The following is a 26,988-nucleotide window of genomic DNA, read 5'->3' on the forward strand; positions in this document are numbered from 1 at the left end:
CACCAGGGCAATGTTCGCGCACACACACACACACACACACACACACACACACACACACACACACAGAGGGAGAGAGGGAGAGAGGGAGAGAGGGAGAGAGGGAGAGAGGGAGAGAGGGAGAGAGGGAGAGAGGGAGAGAGGGAGAGAGGGAGAGAGGGAGAGAGGGAGAGAGGGAGAGAGGGAGAGAGGGAGAGAGGGAGAGAGGGAGAGAGAGACGGCGCATGCGCATGTTTCTATAAACTATTTGCGTAATTTTGGGTTACTGCCATGGCCAATTAGATCGCCAGATCTGCCCCCGAAAGAAAATGTGTGGGGCCAGTTCGGCTGTATGCTCCATCCTAGTTATCAAGGACCAGTCACATCAACTATGGGCCAGCTTGCCTCAGCAGATGACACGCCGGCTTTGACACCCTTCCCAACCAAATCAGTGCAATACTACCAGGTTAGAGGGGACCCAACGTCATACACTCTCTTAACTTATCAAGTTTCATTTCGTTTCTTCCTCCCTTTCCTTGTGCTTCACCAATTTTTTTTTTCGGAAAATGTCCACAATTAGTGTGACTTATTTATCCAAGTAGTATAGATCTTAATCGTATTGGTAAATTAATTGCGAACGTTAATGCTAAATAATAATAATATAATAATATAATTACAATCCCAAAGAAAGCAGGTGTTGACAGATGTGAAAATTACCGAACTATCAGTTTAATAAGTTACAGCTGCAAAATACTAACGCGAATTCTTTACAGACGAATGGAAAAACTGGTAGAAGCGGACCTCGGGGAAGATCAGTTTGGATTCCGTAGAAATGTTGGAACACGTGAGGCAATACTAACCTTACGACGTATCTTAGAAGAAAGATTAAGAAAAGGCAAACCTACGTTTCTAGCATTTGTAGACTTAGAGAAAGCTTTGACAACGTTAACTGGAATACTCTCTTTCAAATTCTGAAGGTGGCAGGGGTAAAATACAGGGAGCGAAAGGCTACTTACAATTTGTACAGAAACCAGATGGCAGTTATAAGAGTCGAGGGACATGAAAGGGAAGCAGTGGTTGGGAAGGGAGTAAGACAGGGTTGTAGCCTCTCCCCAATGTTATTCAATCTGTATATTGAGCAAGCAGTAAAGGAAACAAAAGAAAAATTCGGAGTAGGTATTAAAATTCATGGAGAAGAAATAAAAACTTTGAGGTTCGCCGATGACATTGTAATTCTGTCCGAGACAGCAAAGGACTTGGAAGAGCAGTTGAACGGAATGGATGGTGTCTTGAAGGGAGGATATAAGATGAACATCAACAAAAGCAACACGAGGATAATGGAATGTAGTTAAATTAAATCGGGTGATGCTGAGGGGATTAGATTAGGAAATGAGACACTTAAAGTAGTAAAGGAGTTTTGCTATTTAGGGAGTAAAATAAATGATGATGGTCGAAGTAGAGAGAATATAAAATGTAGACTGGCAATGGCAAGGAAATCGTTTCTGAAGAAGAGAAATTTGTTAACATCGAGTATGGATTTAAGTGTCAGGAAGTCGTTTCTGAAAGTATTTGTATGGAGTGTAGCCATGTATGGAAGTGAAACGTGGATGATAAATAGTTTGGACAAGAAGAGAATAGAAGCTTTCGAAATGTGGTGCTACAGAAGAATGCTGAAGATTGGATGGGTAGACCACATAACTAATGAGGAGGTATTGAACAGTATTGGGGAGAAGAGGAGTTTGTGGCACAACTTGACTAGAAGAAGGGACCGGTTGGTAGGACATGTTCTGAGGCATCAGGGGATCACAAATTTAGCATTGGAGGGCAGTGTGGAGGGTAAAAATCGTAGAGGGAGACCAAGAGATGAATACACTAAGCAGATTCAGAAGGATGTAGGTTGCAGTAGGTACTGGGAGATGAAGAAGCTTGCACACGATAGAGTAGCATGGAGAGCTGCATCAAACCAGTCTCAGGACTGAAGACCACAACAACAACAACAATGCTAAATGAAATGATAATTAAATCGACACCCTAGCTACAAACAGGCGTTGAATATACATCATTGGGGACATGTTGAAAATGTGTGCCGCGACCAGGACTTGAACCCAGGATCTCCTGCTTACATGGCAGACGCTCTATCCATCTGAACCACCGAGGGCACAGAGGATAGTGTGCCTGCAGGGACTTATGCCTTGCACGCTCACTGTGAGACCCACATTCCGGACATGACCTCACTACTACATTCGTAGTGAGCCTTGTAGTCGTGTGGACATGTTGGGGATGTGGGTCTCACGGGCGGCGTGCAAGGGATACGTCCCTGTAGGCGCACTATCCTCTGTGCCCTCCGTGGCTCAGATGGATAGCCGGCACGGTAGCTCAGCGTGTTCGGTCAGAGAGCTGGTTCGCCTCTGCAATAAAAAAACTGAGTGAAAGGATCAACAACGAACTTAAACGGATGCCATGTGACGTCCGCAACGACCAAACACAACGATCAACAACGAACAACATGCAAAAAAAAAGAAAAAAAGAAAGATGGATAGAGCGTCTGCCATGTAAGCACGAGATCCCAGGTTAGAGTCCCAGTCGGGGCACACATTTTCAACATATCCCAAATGATGTATGTTCAACGCCTGTTTGCGGCTAGGGTGTCGATTTAATTATTTCATTCTAGAGAAGCTGCACGGTCATCAATGGTACTGTATCTGTTCTTTCGGGAACAGAGAGTACCTTCATATATAATTCATGCTAAATATCTAGTTCTTGAAAAAATGTTAAAAATGTTTAATAATGTGATCCACGACAGTTAATTACTGCAAAGCTATTTTATTACGCCCAATTAGATCATGCTTTGCATACGTGCAAAGTGACCACTTGTGGAACAGTTGCACTCCCAACCTTTTGCTAACTTGGAATACCTGAAAAATTTCCTAATGAGTAAAGACATATTCTTAACCCTGTGCACAAAAGCAATGAATATTTTGTCACCAGTTATAAACTTTGTAAGAGAGCCTTTGTTGCTAAAAGCGAGAGTAGGTATAGCGAATTACAAGCTAGAAAGCTACGTAGGACACGGGGTTATGACAAGCACTTAGAATTAGCTAGTTCATCAAATATAACAGTATTTCTATGCTCTTTCCAATTAATTACTATAAAATGATTCTCGTCAGTTAAATTAATGAAATGAATCAGTTTCTGGGCGGTCCAACTGTTCTTTTCCATCACTTAGTACGCATTAAGCAAAATTTTAGAAAGGAAGCAGGTTGCCTGCCAACTAACCACATCTCAAATACGGTAGAACTTTTATGTGAATCAAAAATCTATTGTGAAATCTGAAACCGGGCAGGAAGAACCGCATTTTCAGAATCGATATTTGGGGATGGGGTGGGAGGTGGGGGCTGTTAACGTGAACAACTGGAAGTGGTATTGGGAAATCAGCTCAGGCAAAACTGAATTTTTTCGTCCAAGTAAACATAACGTCAGACTCAGACTTTCAGCCGTAAACCCTTTTTATTTCAGTTAGAAGCATGAGGCTCGGTCGATTTTCTCCCCTAGCTACACTTATCTCCTATAGGCACTATTTTAGTTCGCGGGATTAATAGGACATGGCGAAGTTTGAATCCAAGAAGTTACAGTCTTACACTTTTTCGGTCTATGTGGCGACCTTGGGTGGCAGTTTCTATGCATGAGTAGAACAGACGGGCGGATTTAAAATCGACCTATCAGATTTTAACTTTTCGCAATTCGCGTTAATAACGACGATAATTCGTGGGAAACAAATAAGACTGTTTTCACCTTTTAACATTTTTTGTTGTGGTAAAGCACCGTCCTTGATCTCGACCCCTAGACAATCGAGAAATTAACTTCTAACCATACTTGCTGTATTACACTTTCTCGGCGAGTCTGATCATACGAGTCTCGTGTTTCACAATCGATTCAGGTGGTATCTCTGCGTTCTAGACCAGAGGTCACCAAATGTTTTAAACAGGCAGCCGGATAATTTACAAAACGACGAACGCTAGCCACATCATCAGTCTGTACACTATTTAGACACAATAATTTACAATCGAGCATAGTAAATTCACACGTGTTAAGATCGCCTGATAGCCTAAAAATAAAATTTAAAATTAAATTATATCACAAAGTGTCGTGTTTCATACGTTTCACATTCAAGAACCTTCGGCGAACCGTAGTTTGGCGACCCCTGTCCTAGACCATAATAGCACTGTGAATTCGCCAACAAATACCTTAACTGCTTGATGGAACGCTGTTCATTGTTGTGTCATAAGGTTTCAGATAGTAAACTTGACGCTAACTTCATATATCTTCCAGCGTTATATATCTTCCAACAAGATAAGTTTAATCTAGTATACGAAAGTCAGCCTTGTTTCAACAGTACTAAATCGAAAGCATATTTCGCTAAGCCAAAAAGGAATATTGCATTATTATGCTTTTTGATAAAATTCTGTCATTTCACCCATGTAGAGAGAAACATTTTTTTTATTTTATGTTCTACATTGGATCACTTTGGTCAGTATTATGAATTACGTTCTCCTGTTTTCTGTTGGCTCAATACCTTTTCATTCTTTCAGATTGTGCCCTTCTCTTCTCATCAAAAACCGCCCTTCCCATTCTCTGTCTGTAAATTTTTATTGGTGGTATGGTATGTTTGTCCTCAAGTATCCTGAGCGTGTCTGTCTTGCCTTTCAAATCCTCCGTCGTAATCTGTAATTTCATGATGACGCCCTTGATCTTGGCGACCCATCTAATGGCGCTCTTATTATTCCATTATTTTTCAGTTGTTCTCCTACTAATTCTGTTTTCTGTTGCCCTCATCACACATCTTAGGAAAGAGATCGGTTTCTTTTTCATTGTACTTTCACTGGTCATATTTCTTTATAAACAGTTTCATTTGAAGCTGTTCTCCAAACTCCGTCTTTTTGGAATTTTTTATTTATACATGTTATGACTATCCTTCATTCTATTTTGAGTGATCTGTCTATTGTTAGTGTTGGCTGTTTTAAGTATAACTGCGCTAGCATATGTTATTTGCGGTTATGTAACTGTTTTGTAGTGTTCCACTTTTGTGGCTATTGAGAGGCGTTTTTTGTGATATGTGGCTTGGTAACATAATATGTTACAATCAATTTGTTTGTTCCACTCTGCCATGATGGTTTCTCATTCAGGTTATGTTTTTATTATTATTATTATTATTCCTCCCAAGTATTTAAACTTTCCAACAATTTTTATTTCGTTTTCTCCAATTCTAATTTTGTTTGCCAGTGGCGGTTCCGCCACTTTTTTTAAAAAAAAGATATTTTTAGACCAATATTCTGGGCTATTTCCTGTAATTATTGTATTTTTTGTTTGGTTGCTAGCCAGAGAGGATGTTAATCAGCCGCCAATAACATGTGGACTAGACGGTGTTGGGGTACCGCCACTGACATATGGAAGCGTCGTGTACTTGGTACTAGTTTAGGTCCACTCCTGATATTTTATTGCCTCGGTACCCACCATGTCTGGGGAGGCGCTCGGTGGGAGACTAGACTCAAAAAGATAAATTCTCCCAGAGCGAAATACAAGAGGAAACGAAGTCGAAGGTATTTTTTAACGCGGAGCAAGAAGAGATTAACTACTAAAGTCAACAATCGCGTATAACAGGTGTGTGTAGATGCGTGTTTGAAGTTTTCACGGTCCGTTCAGGACGCGAGAACCCGCTATACTGCTGTGATGTCTTACCTTATTTCATGATTGTATCCCGGTTTTCGAACGAAGATGTTGCGAGCAATGGGAGATGTAAATTTGTTCCTCAATTTATCCAGAAATAATTACGTCAAACATCTGGACTAACTCATTATTAGAATTCGTTTTTCGTTTCATTAACCAGTTTTTACCCAATATATCGTTTCCCCTTTCGCTTTTTTTTACGTCATTAGGGCAAAGTCGACAAAAAACGGCAAATACTCTTCTCTTGAGCGCCACGTAGTCGAATCACAAACTGTTTCTTGTAAAAACATCCTTGAAATGTGAGAAGGCTAAGGGGATATATACATGCTTGAACAAATCGCTTTGATCATGAGTGTCAATCTTCCAGTTACACGTGTGTCCGCCTGTAGTTGGAAACTTCGATTGTTTATTCTTTCAAAGATTACATTGCATTATGTATGCAATAAAATCTTTGATAGAACAATTTTCACGTAACTTACCACTGTCTACTGAAGACACGTGTTACGTGAGTTCGATTTACACATTTCCGTAATCCTATTCGCCATGAAGCGTAAGTTGCAACACTAAATTTTAATCTGACGCAAATTATATTGTTTCAAAATTGCCCGTGTTGCTTTCGGTTTTGATTGATTTAATGCTTACAGTCAAAGATTAAGTTTTGCCTTGACCCACCTCATCATTTGTAAACTAAAGATAGAAAGCGATATTAATCTGAAAACTGAATTCATAAGTAACTAAAACAAATCATAAAACCCCTAGTAGTGCTGTTTGGTACGGGACCCATAGAATTGAGTAACATTCTAGGATGGGTTCAATACGAGTGTTTTGTAAGCAATGTCCTGTATTGTCTGCATTTTCGTAGTATCGTAACAATGAACCGAAGTCTGTTACCTGCTTTATTTACGACTGAGACTATGCGGTGGTTCTTCTCGTATCCCTGTTCTGTGTTACACCCAGATATTTGTATCCATTCACCGACCCCAACCATGATTCATTGATAATGTAGTCACAGGATACTATGTGTTTTCGTTTTGTGAAACGTACAGTTTTAGAATTTTGTACATTTAAATCAAAATGCCAGTCGCTGCATCACTTTGAAATCTCATCACTATCTGACTGGGTATTTGTACTTTTTTCTCGAGACCCTACTTTATTATAGATAACTACTTAATCTGCGAAAAGTCAGAGGTTCCTGTTAATACTGTCTGCATAGTGATAAATATGCAACGTGAATGGGAAGGAGTACATTTGAGTTTACTCCTACAACTGTCGATGATTTTCCATTCAAGATAAGAGGCTACTTCCTCGCTACCTTGAAATTCAAAATCCAGGCATAAATTTGACTCGATACTTCATACGGCCATTCTATCGCTAATAAGCGTAGACGTGGTACTAATTCACATTCTTTTCGGAAGTTAAGAAATATTGCATCTACCAGATAATCTTGATCCAAGACTTTAAAGGATGTTATGTGAGGAAAGCCTGAGTTGGGTGTCGTATGACGATGTTTGTTAGCATAGCTGGTGAATTCTGCTCGAAATACCTCAAAAGCTACGATGTAGAACAGGTGTGTACAGACTTGATAGGGCCTCAAAACCGTCACTGTGACTACGTAAGGTCCGCAGAACCAGGTTCACAATGACCCGCTCACTGTTTTCGGGGAGGGATTGAACTAGAATCTGGAGAACGGAACTGAATTACTCCCATCACATTTTTACCAAAGAAGTAAGTAATTTTATATCAGACGTCACCATGATTAATCTCTTCCTAGATGCTTCTTCAGCCTAAATAACCAATTTTTGTTGCCAACGGATTGAGATTTGATTTGGACAAAAAGTAAAAAGGTCAGACCTCTTCAAAATGTTTTTCTATGATACTTTTCTTTGAAAATGTCAAGAAAAGTACCGTTCATCGACGAAGTTGTGTTTTTGACAACGGATAATACGCGGAGCACGAGCGGGCAATTCGCAGACGTCCTCAGACTCGCACTTTCTCCTCTTAGTGGACCAGTTTCAGGCCATTGATCTTCGCTGGCGCGGGCGTAAGACGCCTCTCTAGTGTTACAGTCTGACTCTGCGGCCGAAAACTAATAAAATACTAAAGCATATACTGGGCTCAAACAGTAAGATGTATATGGAGGAAAGCAACTTTCTCTCAAACAGGCAGCACGGATTCCGAAGAAACCACTCGCGTGAAACACAGATTGTTTCATTCATACACGATATCTTGCAAAAACTAGAAGCAGAAGAAGAGGTAGAGTTTGTCATCGTAGATATTCCGAAAACGTTCGATACTATTTCCACACCGTCGACTACTAGCCGGGATACGATCATGCGGAGTACCTTCTCTGATATTCTGATACGTAATTGGTTCGATATGTATTTGACAGTTTGTATAAAAAAAATCTTACTCGGAAAAGTGGGTAAGTGCCAGACTACATATCCAAAGGTGCTGGAGTTCGATCTCTGATCAGTTCAACAGATTTTTTGTCGCGTATAATTTCTTTCATCTCTTGTCAGTGACTGTTAATATGAAAAATGTCGAGTTGCACCCTGGATCATATACCACGTCATACTGTAGGTGTCAGTACAACTGACTGAGTAATCACTTTCACAGGTCTGAAGAAGCCAAGGGCATACCATCTCCAATAACATTACGCCTGTGTAGTAATGCACCGTGGTATTCCAATCAACCTTTTACAATGCAACAGACTGTTGCTAGTATTATCAGCAGTACAGATTGTTGTTAAGTATCAGAGCTAAGCTTCGCACTTGCATGGTGTTCAACTGCGTTCTGTTTCATTAGCTTATTTTCCAATTTTACTGTAGCCCCTAAGAGGGATACAACCACCATAGGCCGAATAATAAGTTGTTATCAAAATAAAGGAAACCTTTTTTTTACGAAATACAGCGTTTTGACGTAGTTACGCCGATATTTCATGTTGCGATTGTTTTTTTTTTTTTTAATGACGCAAACCAGCTTGCAGTATGCTACACAATGTAGACGTTACTAAGTCTTCGTCTGAACTATTCATCATAAAAAAATTGAGAAAAATACTTTTTGTTGGCTGTATTACACAGCTTTGATGCACTGCAGAATTAAGCTTCCGTTTACTTTTTTTATTGTGCTACCGTTTATCGACAAAGATTTTTGTTAACATCAAAAGTTACAGGCACATATCATAAAAACACTGTCAAAAATAATATATATAAATATTATATATACAGTACTTACAAATATTATATTCTTGACACTGCCTTTTTGTGAATACATGACTCTTCCTTTTAACAAAAGTCTGTCTTTGATGATGGTGTCTGACCAGAATCGACCGCACAATAAAAAGTATACAGCAGCTTAAGGTATAACATGATCTTATTTCGACAAATGAGAAAAATTTGTTACTTTACCGAGTGTTCACTGTTGCAGCTCGAATAGTTCGAAACTAAACTTTGCTGGTTGTCTGGAGAACGTTATTGCCCAATCAGGTTGTAAAAGTATCGACAAAATTCTGAAACGTGGATAACTGCCAACGACATGAGGCTGGGGGTTGCCTTAACTTAGAACACTGAAGGTGGGAAAATGTTCCATTGCCACTAAACCATCGTAAAGTTCACTACTCCACATTTTACTCAAATTAAGCCAAGTTCATAGGTTATGCATTAGTTGATTACAGTTTTTTGGTCTTCAGTGGTATGTTACACATCAAATTAAGTACAAAATGTTCTGTTTTATACAGTTTGCGATCGTAACTGGGTTTAGTAATCTAGGGTTAAGGAGAGAAGTTCGATGACTACTTTGTGTCATTCCGGACTCATACCGCATCGTGAAGGGCCTGCAGGAACCCTGAAAAATGATGGCCGATGGGCCTCTTGTCTAACTATGACAGGTGCGGCTGATCAGTACTGGATAAAATTGCGCGTTCAAAATAGAGAGGGGGTTTGGATGTTAAAAACACTGAAGTCAGCGACATCAAGTTATCGGTGACTTCTAGCAGCTTACAAAATACACGGGAATATCACTCAAAGCAGGGGAGTACTGAAAATAATTCAGCAAGCGATTAAAGGATACCTTTTGCTGCTTCTCCTTTTATACCTGTGAGCACTCCTGATTCTCTATGGCAAGTCGTACTCAAGCTAAATAAATATTCTGTTTGCCTTAGACTGAGTTAGCCGCCGATGTGGCACGGGTGAAAGTTGAAACTATTTTGATGTAATTTCTTTAGTGCATTAGTTTATGATTCACATAAACGGCCTTGAAGTCAGTTACATGCACAGCTGTCTGAAAGTAATGTATGTGTTGGGAGAAGCGTCAACCATCTGCTTTGTTTACAAACTCGACGTCCCTGGGAGGTGATCACGGAGCCGGAGCCGAACCGGTTTACCGGCTGCGATGTTACAATCCTCTCTTTAGGGCACGAGGTAGGGGCGTGAGGAGGAGGAGGAGGAAGCAGACAACACAACGGACAGGAAGCGACCTCGTTGCCGGTGCAGCGCGGCCGTTTGTGAAACTCGCGTTAACAGTTGCGTAACCGCTCCTAGTCACGCAAGCTACACCGCCCGTCGTTGTCCTCACTGTTCCTCGCAGTGATGGCTGAGCATCTCTCGGTCGGCTCGAGCAGTTTACGCCAGGAGTCAGGAATCTTGATTTGACGTTAGCGTCGGATGTCGTTCTGGGACTGCAGGCTGAACGCTAGCGGGGAGAGCCGAACTGTTACTTTTTAAGAAGCGACGCGGCAAACCCGAGGGCGGAACCGGGCAGCAGCGGCAGGGCATTGCCCTGAGGCCACGCGGTTGCCCGAAAGAACTGTGTCGTCAGCTTTCCGACCTTCGGCTTTGCGATCGTGACGTCTACGTGGGTTCCCGACGGCCAAAGGAAGCCGCAACACTTTTGAAGGCTGTGCCCACTGTTTCGTAATAAGAACACCCCTTCACATTTTATCTAAGCTTACGACTGGATGTGCAGGTAGTCCACGTACATGTTAAATTACTTTTTTTTACCTTTTTTACCTTCTCTTGCCTCTACAAAGTTAGTGCAGCAAATGAGTTAAATTTCTTGTGTTAGTCAATAAAATTTTTCTGCGTTTGTGACCGCAGTCAACATGTAAAACTACCGGCGTTCCGGTCAGTTTGTTTACAGCGAACAGGAAGCCTACGTTTATATTGTGTTATTTTATGAGTTTATTTTCTCACACAATTTTGTGTAATAAATCCGGACAGTTTAAACAGATTCTTAAAACCCCCGAGTCATTACGTTTGGAAAGGCCGCACGCAGAATCGCAGTTTTTTTTTTGGGGGGGGGGGGGGGGGAGGGGGGCAGCTTGGCGCTCGGTTTCTATTTGAGCAAGGAACATGGGGCAAAGAATTTTTTGGTGTAGCCTGGACCAGCGGCCATTTATATAGCCACTCGAACATCCATCTTGCAGCAGCTAAGTTACAGTATATTAAGCAACGCTTGGACGACGAATCGGAATTGACGCTCAGCCAAATTGTGCCAATCGATTAATTTCTTTTGCAAACTGGGCTGAAATTAATGTTCAGTTAATGTCTGTGCACCTTGCGGATTTCACTTGCAAAAAACACGTTCTTTCTTGGAAGTTTTTCAAGCGCACCACTTCTATACTTTTGATTTGTACGAATCAGTTCAAGCTGCACTAACGGAGACAAAACCGATTTTTTTTTTATCAAATAATCTTTATCCGTTGCCGAGGTACGATGCTTTAAAGTCGAAGCAAATGTAGCACGTAAGTCATTCTTGTGTGAACTGAATGAGCGGAAAGGTTTAAGGTGATTCAGACAAATAAAAAATGCATTCCTATGAGAAAATGGAAAACTTGGTTTTAAAAATCTAGCTTCATTCGGATTGTACGTTTTTTGTGAGGTTTTTTACGTACAGTTCTTATGTTTCAGACTTATGGGTATCACTTCAAATTTTGTAAAATGATAGACGATTAAAAGTAATTAATGTTTTTTGCGAAAGCCTTATCCGTTGCCACGATATAGGTAACATGGTTCGAAAGAGAATAAATAAATACAATACGGGTCAGTCTTCGCCCTGGTCAACAAAAATCTATCTCGGTTGCCAAGCTATGGCGGTCTAACGTCAACAATATTGTAGAGCAAAAGTTGCGAACCAGAATGAAACATGCTCCTTTCATAGCACAAAGAAGGCGAATATTCCTGGGCAGAGTTAGGGATTTAAAGGAAGGGAATTAGCTTTTCGAATTACATGGCAGCTTAAAACACATTTACATCAAAATTTTATCTTGATATATTCGCGTTTTTTTACGAGTTAACCGTACTTCTCCAGCGCAGTGAGCCCTCTTAGTTGAAGGGTGTTGCCACACCTGCATATTGAAACTTATAGGCTAGATTCTGTGGCAAAAATCCAGAAGATTCGCTGGCCATAATAAATTGTTTCATCATACTGCTCAGCAGCATATATGTAATAACGAAAAAAGTTTTTCTGGGAGGATAAAATTTTGGGGGGTCGATTTATTCCTGGAGGGATGACATCATGTAACATGTTACTCTACTTGACACAATGTATTACATTACATTACATTTCATAACATGGGTACAAATATTAACAAGTAAAAAAACGCGAATGGGTCCAGATGTTTTGATTTAAATAACTTTGAAGCTGTGAGATAAGTCGAGAAGCTAGTTCCCTTCTTTTACATCCCAACTCTGTCCAGGATATATTCGCCCTTTTTGTGCAGCGATAGGAGCATTTTTCATTCTGATTTACTCTTATAATGTGTTTTAACCTTTTGTCAACGTCTACGTATCGTTTCTTCTATGTTTGAAAGGGCGCGCCAATGGAATCTTTTTTAATTTCAGATGTAGCATTTACTGCTTTCTTCTTTAGCTTATTTATCAGAAAGTGTACATTCGGATGTTTTTTTATTATTATTGAGGAGTTTAATTACCTTTGCCAACCTTCGACAGCATTCTTGGTCCTGACCCGCTGGTCAAAAACATGCCACATAGCAATTAGCATACGAGGATTTTCCATCCACTCATTGATTGTCCGTATAGCCTGCGAATTTCATGGTCCTTTCGGTGCTTGTCGTTTCTCCCAGTATTACCATGCAAGCTTCTTCAACGCTGTTTGGTGGAAGGTGTGCCGCTGTAGCGTGTATGTATCGAAACGATCGATATTATCCTCTATTCTTTGTTCCTCTGGTAATCCCATTTCTTGTATTTTCTTCCACACACAGTGTTTCAAGTGAAATAGCAACCGTAAAGGAATGTTTCGGAGAACACAGTTTTCATAGATTTAATTGCAGCCATTTCAAAGTCTAGCGCTGTAGCTTTCGGTGACTACCCAGGCACCTAATATTTCGTCCAGAAAAACTGTCTGTCATGTGTATTTTGACTTTTGTCTGGGAGCAAAGCAAATGAAACAGAAAATATCTTCGTGCTTCCGAAGTCAGCATATATGGTATACAGTTTTTTTAATTGTTTTGAACAACTATCAAACGTTGCACCCATAAGAACGGTTCAATTTTCACACAGGATTTTCTCCGCTTCTTCAAAACCGAAAGTCAAGATGCTTTCGCCAGGAACAGAGCCGTCATCAGTTTCCGAAAAACTATTCCTTTCTGTTAATTTGAAAATATCTTCCCTCAGCTGAATATCCGAACTAGTGCCGCGATTCTGGGTCGTCCCAGTACCTTTCCTTCTTGCTTTACACAATGTAGTCTTGGAGTCCTCATAATTTAGCGTATTTGCTGAACCTACATCTTTCAGAAGTCGAAATTTTTCTTTACAACTCTGGAAAACATGCTTTTCCTTTCATTCGTGGACTTTTTTCCTGCAGTTTTGTATTCATTTCTTAATCTGCACGTCTGAATTGTCAGATGGGCAAGAATGTTGCTGTACATTCCTAATTCTGTCTTTTGCAAATTTTTCTCCATTCAGAATTCACGCACAACCTGTTCGTACACTCGTAACATTTTTTGTGCACGCAGTAACGACGCCCATCTTTGAGAAGACATAACGTCCCATTCGTTGTTGTAATTACTAAAAACACACGGTGCAAAACTGCGAGGTAGGAAGACCCGTGGTACGTACGGCACCTACAAGAGAATCGGAAACACCATAGGTGGCAAGTCCACGCAGTCGAAGATGGAAACATGAAAAATGCAGCGAAAATTAAAATGAAAACAAAAATTTAAAAAAAATAGTAAAATTGATTATAAAAGTCGAACTCTTTCCCTGTTGCGAATTATCTAGTCAGCTTCAGCCAGCAGACAAGTCTGCGTTCCGTGTGCGTATGTGCTCGAAAACTTCGGCACACTCAACGTGCGGAGCTAAAATCAAGGGAGTGCGCTGTACAGGGTGATCGGAAATCCCCTTTACAAACTTCTAGGGCTTGTAGCGGTGAGTGATTACGTAATATTTTCAATAGGAACCCAAGTCCGGGAACGTCATCGAACTACGAACGTCATCGAACTGCACGACAGAGCGTCAAAGTTACAGGCGCCGTTACAAACTTCCAAGGATGATGGAGAAAGATAAATGTATCAATTTGAGCCGAGGGTCCCTGGTTCTGAAACGAACAAGTCGAAAGTTTAAGCGAAAATCCTTCTGATACCTCTGACAATGGAATACATGTATCGATACTATTGTTGCGAAGACTGTAGAGTAGGCAATTTTCAGCGTAGTAGTATGGACCAAAACGAGAAAAAAAGTCCAGTAAACATGGGCTCTAAATTGCATACCTGATAAGCTGTGAAGATTTGTTCATCTTCGCTGCTGTTGAACACATCCTTTTTATTGAATAACTGCTCATAGCTCTCCAGGTATGCGTTTTAGAGCCCATGTCTGCTAGTCATTTTTTCTTGTTTTGGGTTCATACAACCATCTCTGAAAGTCGCCTACCTTGCAAGACCCACATTCTTACCTTATTTGTCCACACACTACATTCGTAGTGTCCCTACCCAACACACTCATTACTCGTGGAAGACATTGTTACCAAGTCCCGTAAGAGTTCGGGTAATATGTGTGCATCTGCACAGAAGAGGAAGGTCATGGCCGGTATTGCCAGAACTATATACTTATATGGATATGGTGTCCGTTCTTTCGGACATGTCCGAAATAAGACACCATGTCCAAATAAGTATATCTTCTCAGATTGTACAATCTATACTTGTCGGTTCATAGGTTACACAACTTCGTAAGAGGTCATGTACAAACGATAGAGCTACAAATTACTTGTCACCGAAATGAAACAGAATTAAACAGTGACACTATAGTGTCTTGCACGTTACGCGGATAACGTTCGTTCGGCAGTGTTGGCAGAGAAGATGAACATATTAGCACATGAATTCCAGCGTCATCTACCGATTCAGTACTAGGGAGATGAGAAGCCAAGAAAACATGGTCGCACAGTAATGGGACTGAGTATACGGACGACAGTGGTACAAAAATCAATTATACATAAACTGAAACAAGTTTCAAATTTCTCAATCGTTGCGTTCAAATGATGGCTATGAGTTAAAAGGCAAATTAGATTTTCTGACAAAATACAGTTTAATATTTGAAATCAATACGCATTATTAAATTCTGCCTATCATAGTTCAGGAGACGTGACGTCATAAATAATGAGACACGTGTAAAATTGCCGCATCGTGGATGTCATTAAATTTAGTGCTTCTTTGCTACTAACTCTACTCGGAACATTTTGCAGACGGTATTAACATATGGCGCTAAATGTACCTACACAAATATATCATTGTAAAACACATAGTTCAAGAGATATCACTTCATTAACACTGAGATGCGAGAAACAATCCCGCATCATACACGAAGTTGTAATACATTTATTCTTTACACTCCTACAGTTGAATCAACTTATGGAAATCCCTGACACCTGGCAGCGGTTTTGACAGCTTTCAACTGCAAAGCGCAAACGGCTGTAGGCGGAGACGATAGCCTTCTATAAATTACGAAGAGACATTTACAAAATCGAGTTGTAGATACGCGAAGCAGCTGAGCTCAGGAAACAGAAACTGTGCGGTGCATTACACTACAAACACAGTTCATTTTTTTGTTCTCGTTCTTAATAGAAAATTGGCAAAACGAATATCCGGGAAATGCCGGGTTTGTCCGATAGTTCATCTATAATCATCACAAATTGTTATTAAATGTATTATTTCTTATGATGTGATATATGCATGGAAAGTATACGCTTCAGCACATCACAGTGGAACTCAAGACTTGTCGACCAAACCTATACGAGTGGATAGGCCTACATAGATCACTTACAACGACAATTTCGTATGAGCATGTCTAATTTGCGGCATTCCGATTTTCCTGTAATTACACGATTTATAAAATTCGTACTTCGTAGCACAAACGTAGACAAACGTAGACAAACCTTCATAAACAGTCAGGCTAACGGGTTTCCAGAATTAAATTACTTTGAATAATGACAGATTGTTCCGGAAATCATTGAGTCCTAAAGATATGCGGATCGTTTCCTTCTTTTCGCACGTTAAAGATCCGTCTGCATTAGAATACGATCATCAATTAATTGAATATGTAGAACGTAAGGGGCTAGATGTGAGCAAATGTTTCAGTAAGGCTACGACGGTGAATTCGTCATGAACGGCGTATACAATGGTGAAGAAAATAGGTTAAAATTTGAATTTAGTCCTTATAGGTGCTACAGAAGTTAATCAAGGAACATCCTTGTATTTCGGAACAGGTGAGAAGCTACAAATTTTTTGGTCACAGAATGCTACGGTAACGGGATTTAAAAACGTGTTCCGTCATTATTTCAAAGATATCTTAACCTTTTCATAAACAATATAAACCACTAGAAAAAAATAACACACCACCTAAGACTTTGCAGTCCTAATATATACACAACGCAGCTTCGTAGGAACCGCGCCGTGTGAAACAGACAGAAGATTAGTATTTAACTTCTCGTCCACTAGGAAGTCACTATAGACAGAGCGCAAACTTGGGTAGGGAGGGATGGGTAAAGAAATCGGCCACATCCTTTTGAAAGGAACTGCCCTGGCGTTTGCCTTAAGCAGTTTGGAGGGAAATAATAGAAAACCCCGATGGGCGGACGGAGGCTTCGAATCGCTGTCCCTCTGAATTCGGGTCAACCATCTTACCAGTGCGACGTATGTCTCGGTTCCTGATAGAAGTAGCTAGCATCGAAGGACCATGCGACAAACTACTTTAAGCTTCCAACATCTTTGAAAGATGAGGTTTCAAGTGTAAATCGTCTGACAAAAGAATTAAAGCAATACAGAAGCACTTCCACGAACTGTGGTGAAAGCGATAGGTTGACAGTGTCCGTTACTGGACCTAAAGTAACGTCTTCCTTTCTAATGACTGACAATAATTATTCGCAACCAAACACCTAGTTCTAAGGAAGTAAGCACATCTTAGAGTATACGTACCTGTATAACCTTATTTCTGCATCTCCTCATCACACTTCCGTTCTGTTACCACTGTAGCCACAGTCTGGAACCGCGAGACCGCTACGGTCGCAGGTTCGAATCCTGCCTCGGGCATGGATGTGTGTGATGTCCTTAGGTTAGTTAGGTTTAAGTACTTCTAAGCTCTAGGGGACTGATGACCTCAGAAGTTAAGTCCCATAGTGCTCAGAGCTATTTGAGCCACCACTGTAGCCAATGCTGATTTGCAATTCATTTAAAACAGTGCTGATGTATCTAACAGAACACAAGGCTGTTCCAGAAGTTGAGCTTTCTTTTTCCAAATTAAATTTTTTTAAGTACTCGCATTTTACAAGGGTTCAGGAATGGCGAAATAATGCGTGAATTGTCAAAGACGCAACCCGAAGCAATGCGCAGTATGCACAAAGCCAAAGAAACATTCATTCTTCACACGCTCCAGCCGCGAATGGAAGGTAGAGGAACAGGCTTTAATGGCTCGCACAGTATATGTGTGTGTAGATGTAGATGAATAAGTTACGTAGAAAATAAAAGAGCAGAAAATATTGATTTATTTTAAGCAATGGATCATTTTGCACAAACGAGAATGAGGAAATAACTCATCCACGAAAGATAAGGAAGTAGGTGACCAAGAAAATATATTTCATTAGTAGCTTACATGTACTTGTGGATACACAAACTTGTGCAGTTACTTCTTTGAAATTATCGGTTCATTCTTGTTTTTCTTTGTAGAACAGTATTAGATATTATCTCACTTTTTGAGACATGATTCAGTTGTTTATTAATTAGTTTTTCATTTTTTTTCTGAACGTAAGAAGTTTGTCTTATTAGTTACATAAATATTACTATAAGAAGCTGTTTGGTGTTGTACTTACGTAAAATGTACTTTCAGTTGTGTGCAGTGATGCAGGTGTGAGTAGCTATTTCATATATGGATGAACCTCTTATTCCTTGACGTCCCAGGAAATGTGCTATTAAATGATTTATTGTTTTGATCAGGAATTGACATTTTTTCTCCCCAATTCAGTAATTCTTCATTTTTTATCTCATCTACATACCTAGTCTTCAGCTTTATGCTATGTCACCACATGTAAACTGCTTCTATTATCTTCTTGTGAGTACTGCTTATCATCCATGGTTCACTTTCATACACGGCTACAACCTACACGAATATTTTCTCAGAGATAGCCTATCATTTAAAGGTGCATTAAATGTTAAAATATACTTATTTATACGCAACACTCTTCTTGATATTGCTAGTCTACATTTTGTATGCTCTCCGCTTACGCCATTGACAGTTGTATTGTGACCCAAATAGCAAACCCCATCAATTATTTTTTGTGTACATTTATTCATCTAATTCCCTCAGTATTATATAATGTGGTTTGACAGCACTTCATCACCCTGGTTGCACTTTTGTTGATATTCATCTTATAGCCTCATGTCAAGACACTATCTGTTACATTTAACTAGTCTTCAAACCCATTTATGGTCTCCAACAAAATTTCAGTATCATCAGCCAACCTCATACTTTTATCCTTCTCTCTGAACATTAATTTCCTTCCAAATATCAGTTTGGTTTCCTTTACTGCTTCTCAGTGTGCAGACTAAATAACATAGATAAAAGGATACAGTCTTGTCTCACTCACTTCTATACTTTTTTCCTTCCATTTCCTTTGACTGTTATAACTGCAGTTTGATATCTGGTAAGTTGTAGATAACATTTTGCTCTCAGTATTTTACCCCTGCTACTTTCTGGATTTCATACAGTGTATTCCAGTCAACATTATCACAAGCTTTCTCTAAATCTACAACACTATGAATATATGTTAAAGATTTTTTGAATTATTCCACATCCATGAGGACCATTAGCATATTAATATTAGCATGTTAATTTTCTTTGTAAATGTTTATTGTGTATACTTGTTTTTCTGACATGTTATACATCCAGGAGTATCTCCTCATGATGGGTCCTTTGGAACAAAAAGTACATCTAATCTAATCAAATCATTGACATTGTAGTCAAATGACACTACTTTTTGGTATTTTATTACATGTGCTATTTTACATTTAGAACATTCCCATCACTTCCATGTGACTATACTGGCTATCAGTTTCCCTCCAGTCAAATGTGTGAGGAAAATCGTTTTCCAACTAGGAGCAGAGTATTTACATGTAGTGCACCTTGACCATTTGTTGATAAGTGAATTTCAATGCTGCTGTCATTATAGGAAATGGAACATCTTTGCACTGCTATGATTTGGTTCTACACTGCCAGACCTTTCTCTTAGCCTCAGATACATGGATTATTGGAGTACTGCAACTATCAAGAAAGCCGTATGCTCTGCAGACACAAATCTTAAGGCTTTTTATTCCCTCATGTGTTCATGCTAGGCAGCAGGTCTGTTGTGGAGTGGTCACTCATGGTTAGGGTTGCCATATTCCATAAAATAAAAAAGGGAGTGGTGATTTATTATTAGTTTATAACAATGTTAAACAAAAATACACATGTTTTGTATCACACAAAAAATTACATAGCCCTTCCATATATTTAACAAGAGTGCACAATATATTAATAATGTAGAAGTACACATTTAAAGAACACAAAAAGTACCTACTGATCATTTCCCAGCACTACTCAGTCAAATGTCCATCTTTCCAGGAAAGTGGTCAGCATAGACAGCTGCCATGCAGGGGACAAGGACTTGACTTCCAGATTTTTCCTTAGTGGGGGGACTATAACAGAGTGCACTCAGTCTCGTGATGCCAACTTGCCAACTAGTAGTGGCTCCAAGGTCTGGAAAGTCTGTAAAATGGCTTGGAGAGCGGTGCACTGGCAGTATCCCTGTCCATACCATATCCATATGATGCTGCAAGGTAGAGGATGACATGGCAGCTGGTAGATATCCCTTGGACCTACAAAGCCTGGCAAGGAGCTCATAAATTAGTTGTATTTCTGTAAACTTTGGGCGCTTTTTAATGATTGAATATCACACATTGCAAATTTAAAAAAATTCTGAACAGAGCATGCCTTCATAGTCCACTGTTTCTGGAATTCTGCCTTCATTAAATCTGTTGAACATCTGTTTCTTGTCTCTCACCACTTACTCTTCATGAAAGAAAAGATTCACTCCATAAAGCCATTGAGCCAGGGATTTTGAACAAAAATCCTAACACTTTGGAAATATTTGATAGACCTTGTTCAGATAATGAAGAAAAGAATTTAAGCCAGTCTGCAATGTTGTCACTATCTTTGTTCACACTGTTGCTCAGATAATCTCAATGACCACGAACACCTCATATAGGTCATCTACGCAGGTATTTTTAGTTAGGTGAAACAGTTGTACAGCCTTTCTAAAAGTTTTGAACTCAATCCCTTCCTGTAGAGAAAAAGTTGCAAGGGATGCATAGGGACTGTCATATCATCCCTTTTATGCAGATACTGAAACATATTTCTATAAAAGCTGCTAAAGTCTTGAGGTACCTTTTTTTCTACAAATTTATAGATGATACATTTTGGAAGTGTTCTGCTTTGCTACCAAAAAAGTTGTCTTTTCTTCTCTCCTGGATTTTAGAAATAAGAAGTATCATTTGGTTGTATATCTCTAGTACACTTAAGTCAGACCTTTCCAGTGTTTTAGCTACTATTTCCAGGTGACTCCCAAAGTTTGTTAAGAAATTAAAGTAGATTTCAGATAACAGACCTCCTCTGAGTCATCTTTCTTGAAAATATTAGTAGTATTTGACAGTAAGGAATGCTAATGAAGTATGAGGGCATGGTGAAAGGTAATGCCTCTGAACTTATGTGATAACCCTTACAGCTTTTTAAATAAACCAAACATTGCTAACATTCTACATTTTTATTATTCATGTCTACTATTTATTTCTCAAAATAGTCGCTCAGGCAATGAACATGTCTACCAATGAGAGACCAGTCTGTTGATACCGTCACTGTAGAATGTTTGATTTTGTTGCCAAAGCCACAACTTCACCTCTGCTTTTACCACTTCAACACTATCAAAGTGAAGTCCTCAATGCTGTTCCTTAAGTTTTTGAAACAGATGAAAATCTGATGAGGCCAAGTCAGAACTGTATGGATGATGATTGATGATGATGATGCTACTGGTGGTGGTGGTGGTGGTGGTGGTGGTGGTGATAGATGACAATGATTGGTGCAGATGTCACAGTGCTTCTGTGTGATCTGCCATTGTCACTGTATGCAGCTTCCATTCTTCTGTGGGTTTCAATTGCAGCAGGTTTTCTGTCATTAGAAACTCTATTACAGCATTCTGTTTTGCATGCACCAATGTAGTTATATTACACACCGCCATATTGCGTGCTACATGCTGCAATTTGAACCCCTGAGCAGCTGAGGGCTGCAATTTGTATCAGCCAAATGGAAAAATCGACTGAGTAATATGAATAACACACAACACTGAAACCAGTATTGAGAACAGAATGAAAAATCTGGGGGTATTACTTTTCAGCACATCCTTGTAACTTTTGATTGCTTCCAATTCTGAAGCAGTCTAGAAATGGCTGGTGTTAATGAGAGCCACCTAGTTGGAAAATTCCTCAAAATATCAGTCCTTTCGTAATTCACAAATTCAGAAAATGATTTTAATTATTTTCTTCCTTTGAACTGAGACTGAGAAATGATTATAAATCTTCAAGACTACACGTCCAACATCAGTATCTAATCTGTCAGTTGCAAACTTAATTTTGTTATGTATGACCTGATTAAAAAATTAGCTTTTAGCAAATTAGGGTTTCTGTTTCTCAGCAACTGATATATGAAACATGTTTCTCCAAAGTTCACATTGGTGTTGTCTGCAGAGTAAGAAGACACACAATTCACAACCAAATTGTGTTTTTTCTAAGCCCTGCTGTACCATATCAGTGATTTCCATAGGTGTTTCCTCAATACTTCCAACAAAATCTAGAGGTTTATTCTGCATTGCCTTTAAAGCATCAAAGTATCAGGTGTCAACTGAGAACATTTTTCAATTGCTGTTGTTTGATGCATTGGTTGCCACAAAAAAAAAAAAAAAAAAAAAAAAATCTCATAGTGGTGCCTGTACACTGTCCTGTGCCGTTCCAAGTCTGTTCCCGACATATGACATGCAGATGCAGAACTCATTTGGTCTTTAGCATGGGGATTTATTCCTCTTTTATGTATATAGCTACTCTCTCTTCCCTTGTACTGTGTATACAATGACGTGGTAACAAGTTGCATCAAATTGCATCTGCTAGATTTCTGTGACTACCGAAGAATGTTCTGTTATGCAGAGCACACCTGAAGAAATATCTTGAGAATTTTCAATCATATTTAGTGACGAGATCTTATTCTTCTTATTTAATAGGCTTCTTATGTTTTCGCAGAGAAGTCTGAATGCAGTTTGATTGTTACTGTTTGCACAGTCCACATTGTCATTTTCTTTTTATTTCTATTTGTTATAAGTTATACAGCAATAGCCCTGTCTTTCAGAAACATTTAACCTAAAAAGTCCCAGTGAAAATGTTGGAAATCATGGAGATTTGACAGAAAGTGCTCTGGTTACACTGAATGTTTCTAGAAATTAGCCATGTAATTTTACCATGACCATATGACCCTTTACTGGAATCATTAAGATGTATACATACCATACCATGTGAGGGAAAATGAACTGTCACATCCATGTGGTCACTCCACAACTCCTGGCACACTTTTGGAGTTCTGCATTTACACATTTGATGCATTGCTCCATCCAAGGCTTTTTATATCGCTCAAATAGTGAAGCAGTCTTCACATTAGTGTAACAAGCATTCCCAGTGTTATGCCTGATGTCATACTCAGTTGCATAGTTGAGGTTAGCTGCAGCCAAGAACTACTACATTATCATCTTTACCATGACCATATGACCATTTTCTGGAAAGCCTAAATCACAGATGGCGTCACTGAGTCCATTTGATTCAAAGGATACTATTTACCAGGTATTTTCTAAGGGAGCTCTGTACTAGCTCAGACATTGATTTCCCATCAGCAGCTGGTCTCTCTCTCTCTCTCTCTCTCTCTCTCTCTCTCTCTCTCTCTCTCTCTCCCCCTCTCTCTCTCTCTCCATCTCATCTCATCTTCATTGGATCCTACCCAACACACCAAAGCAGCAGCTAATAAAAGGACTTGCACCTGGTCCAGACAGGAATCTGCCAGCTAATAAAGCCATATGATCATTTTATTTTGCCAACAGACAGATCATCTTGGTTTTCTTTAACCCCATGACTATTGATATTTCTTCCATTCTTACATTTTCATACACTAAATCATTTACTGTCACATTTACATCCAAATTACAAAAGATATTTCATAATATTACTTGAAAATACAGCTCTTCGGTTGCACAGGTGCAACCTGTGCAACCGAAGAGCTGTATTTTCAAGTAATATTATAAATTTCGTCTACGGTTGCTACATTATCGGCCATGTTCAAAATTGAAAGATATTTCAGTCTAGGATCAAATCATCAGTACTGATGTACTGTGACCTTCAACCATAATTTGGAATTTTGCTGTGTGAAGCTATTCAAAACAGAATGTCAACAGCTGTTTAAGTGTTCTCAGTCAGTACCAAAAGCACAAAATTATTGAAGTCAACACTGTTAAGTCTGCATAACCTTACCAACATTCTAAATGCTTGTCTGTGAATGGTCTAACAGTACTACTAGCGTGTGCATATTCCAGTAGTGATCACAAGCATACCACATCTACTGATATTCCATGCACCTTTTAATTTTTTATCAGTATTACATGTTTGTTTGTTTTATATCTAAGTATCATTATTTTTGAAGGAAGATAAGACATGGGTGTTTTCAGATCTACATTACCTTTGACTCACAACTATAGCTATTATTACCCTGCAGCTAAGCCATTTCAAATAATCTGCCCTAGAAAAGTCCTACAACTGGTAAACAGAAGCTCTGAGCAATGTTTTGAGTTGTGCCCTTATAGGAGAGTTGCTGTGAGCATTGTCTATGGAAATTAATGGTCAGTTTTTGAGTTCAAGACTCGAACGCACTTCCAATCTGTCAGGGAGTTTCAAATTATGTCTCTACTAATATATTCCATTAACCTACTTCATGTTTCTGAAAATTTTAATTTATATTGCGACTTACAGACAATCAAGTGTGCATTAACAGCACAGGAAGGTTACAAGAACAGAATTTGATGCCCTTTATGTTTCTGCATAACCACAAATGTGTGTGTCATTTAAAATTGCATCTTGTTTCAGAATACAAAATGACCACTGCTAGAAGGAAAGCTGTTTTTCTGCCATACCATTTGCTTGTGGCTGTGGTGTTGATTGCTGTGCTGATCTGTGATGTCCAGCATGCTGTAGCAGATCCTGTTCCAGGGCCATGCATCAAGGATGACCATATGGTGAGTCATACATGTTATGCATTGCCAATGCAGTCTAGTCTCCAATGTGTCTAAATGATATTTTATAATATATGTGTACTGTAAATAGATCCTTGTATTTAGACTATAGATAAGCATTAGCATTTTTGAGAGAGGATGGCAAGGATCTGATATTGGTAAACATAAAAAACAATACCTTTTGCTGATGAAATATTTGGAAAAGTATAAAACTATTATTTTACCTCTATATTTGTAAAGAGTACAATTAGATAGTAGTGGTGCACTAAACATCACATAATACATAACTTAATTGTTTGCATGTACATAAATATAGTATATTATTATGTAATGTGGCTTGGTGTATGTTTTCTGCCAGCTGATCTTTGTATATTATTTTGGCTGTCAATGTAACCTTATCTTTTGTCTACATCTACATCCATACTCTGCAAACCAGATGGTATGTCCCATTCATGTATGGAGTGTGCGAAGAATTACTCTGTGCATGCTGTAATTAAACTAATCTTGTTCTCACAGTCAGGACTGATAGTTAGGGGTTTGTATCAGATTCCTAGAGTCACCACCTAAAGCCGGTTCTTGAAATCTTGTAACCAAACTTTCTCAGGATAGTTTCCATCTGTTAGAAAGTCTGCCATTTCAATTCTTTCAAAATCTCTGTGACATTCTCCCGTGGTTCAAGTTAACCCTGTGGCCATTTATGCTGTCCTTCTCTGAATATGTGGTCCCACACACAAGATCAATATTCTGGAATGGGTTGCTTCAGTGATTTGTAAGCAATCTCCTTTGTAGAGTGATTCCATTTACCTAGTATTCTGCCAACAAACTGAATTCTACTACTTGTTATACCCACAACTGAGCCTGTGTGGTTGTTCCATTTCATGTCCTTACGAAGTGTTACACTCAGGTATTTGTATGATTTGATCAATTCCAGTTGTGGGTCACTTACATTATAGACATAAACATTCAGTGAAGTGAAGTTTCTTAAATTTTGAAACCTTTAAAGCAAGGTGGCAGTCTTTGCACCACTTTCAAATCTTATCAAGATTTGACTGAATATTTGTGCAGCTTCTTTCAGACTGTACCTCATTATACACTACTGGCCATTAAAATTGCTACACGAAGAAGAAATGCAGATGATAAATGGGTATTCATTGGACAAATATATTATACTAGAAGAGATATGTGATTACATTTTCATGCAATTTGGGTGCATAGATACTGAGAAATCAGTACCCAGAACAACCATCTCTGGCCGTAATAACGGCCTTGATACACCTGGGCATTGAGTCAAACAGAGCTTGGATAGCGTGTACAGGTACAGCTGCCCATGCAGCTTCAACACAATACCACAGTTCATCAAGAGTAGTGACTGGTGTATTTTGAGGAGCGAGTTGCTCGGCCACCATTGACAAGACGTTTTCAATTGGTGAGAGATCTGGAGAATGTGCTGGCCAGGGCAGCAGTCGAACATTTTCTGTATCCTGAAAGGCCTGTACAGGACCTGCAACATGAGGTTGTGCATTATCCTGCTGAAATGTAGGGTTTCACAGGGATCGAATGAAAGGTAGAGCCACGGGTTGTAACACATCTGGAATGTAACGTCCAATGTTCTAAGTGCCATCAATGATCAATGCGAACAAGAAGTGACCGAGACGTGTAACCAATGGTACCCAATACCTTCAAGCCAGGTGATACGCCAGTATGGCGATGACGAATACACGCTTCCAATGTGCATTCACCGCGATTTCACCAAACGGATGCGACCATCATGATGCTGTAAACAGAACCTCGATTCATCCAAAAAACTGATGTTTTGCCATTTGTGCACCCAGGTTCATCATCGAGTACACCATCGCAGGCGCCCCTGTCTGTGATGCAGCTTCAAGGGTAACCACAACCATGGTCTCTGAGCTGATAGTCCATGCTGCTGCAAACATCATCGAACTGTTTGTGCAGATGGTTGTTGTCTTGCAAATGTCCCCATCTGTTGACTCAGGGATCGAGACGTGGCTGAACGATCCATTACAGCCACGCGGATAAGATGCCTGTCATCTCAACTGCTAGTGATACGAGGCCATTGGGATCCAGCATGGTGTTCCGTATTACCCTCCTGAACCCACCAATTCCATATTCTGCTAACAGTCATTGGATCTCGACCAATGAGAGCAGCAATGTCGCGATACGATAAACCGCAATTGTGATAGGCTACAGTCGACCTTTATCAAAGTCAGAAACGTGATGGTACGCATTTCTCCTCCTTACATGAGGCATCACAAGAATGTTTCACCAGGCAATGCCGGTGAACTGCTGTTTGTGTATGAGAAATCGGATGGAAACTTTCCTCATGTCAGCATGTTGTAGGTGTCACCACTGGCACCAACCTTGTGTGAATGCTCTGAAAAGCCAATCATTTGCATATCACAGCATCTTCTTCCTGTCGGT

At 39.5% G+C, this 26,988-nt stretch overlaps 1 protein-coding gene across 1 annotated transcript in view; it reads left to right on the top strand.

Moving 5' to 3' along the window:
- LOC124797851 overlaps window positions 1-26,988 on the top strand; it is a 192,035-nt gene that overhangs the window by 53,413 nt on the left and 111,634 nt on the right. The window contains exon 2 of the mRNA XM_047260914.1: window positions 24,401-24,549. Coding sequence (XP_047116870.1) covers window positions 24,409-24,549 — 141 coding nt within the window. The 5' untranslated portion in view covers window positions 24,401-24,408. The remainder of the gene's footprint in view (window positions 1-24,400; window positions 24,550-26,988) is intronic.

Source organism: Schistocerca piceifrons, chromosome 5, assembly GCF_021461385.2.
Source record: "Schistocerca piceifrons isolate TAMUIC-IGC-003096 chromosome 5, iqSchPice1.1, whole genome shotgun sequence".
NCBI lineage: Eukaryota > Metazoa > Arthropoda > Insecta > Orthoptera > Acrididae > Schistocerca > Schistocerca piceifrons.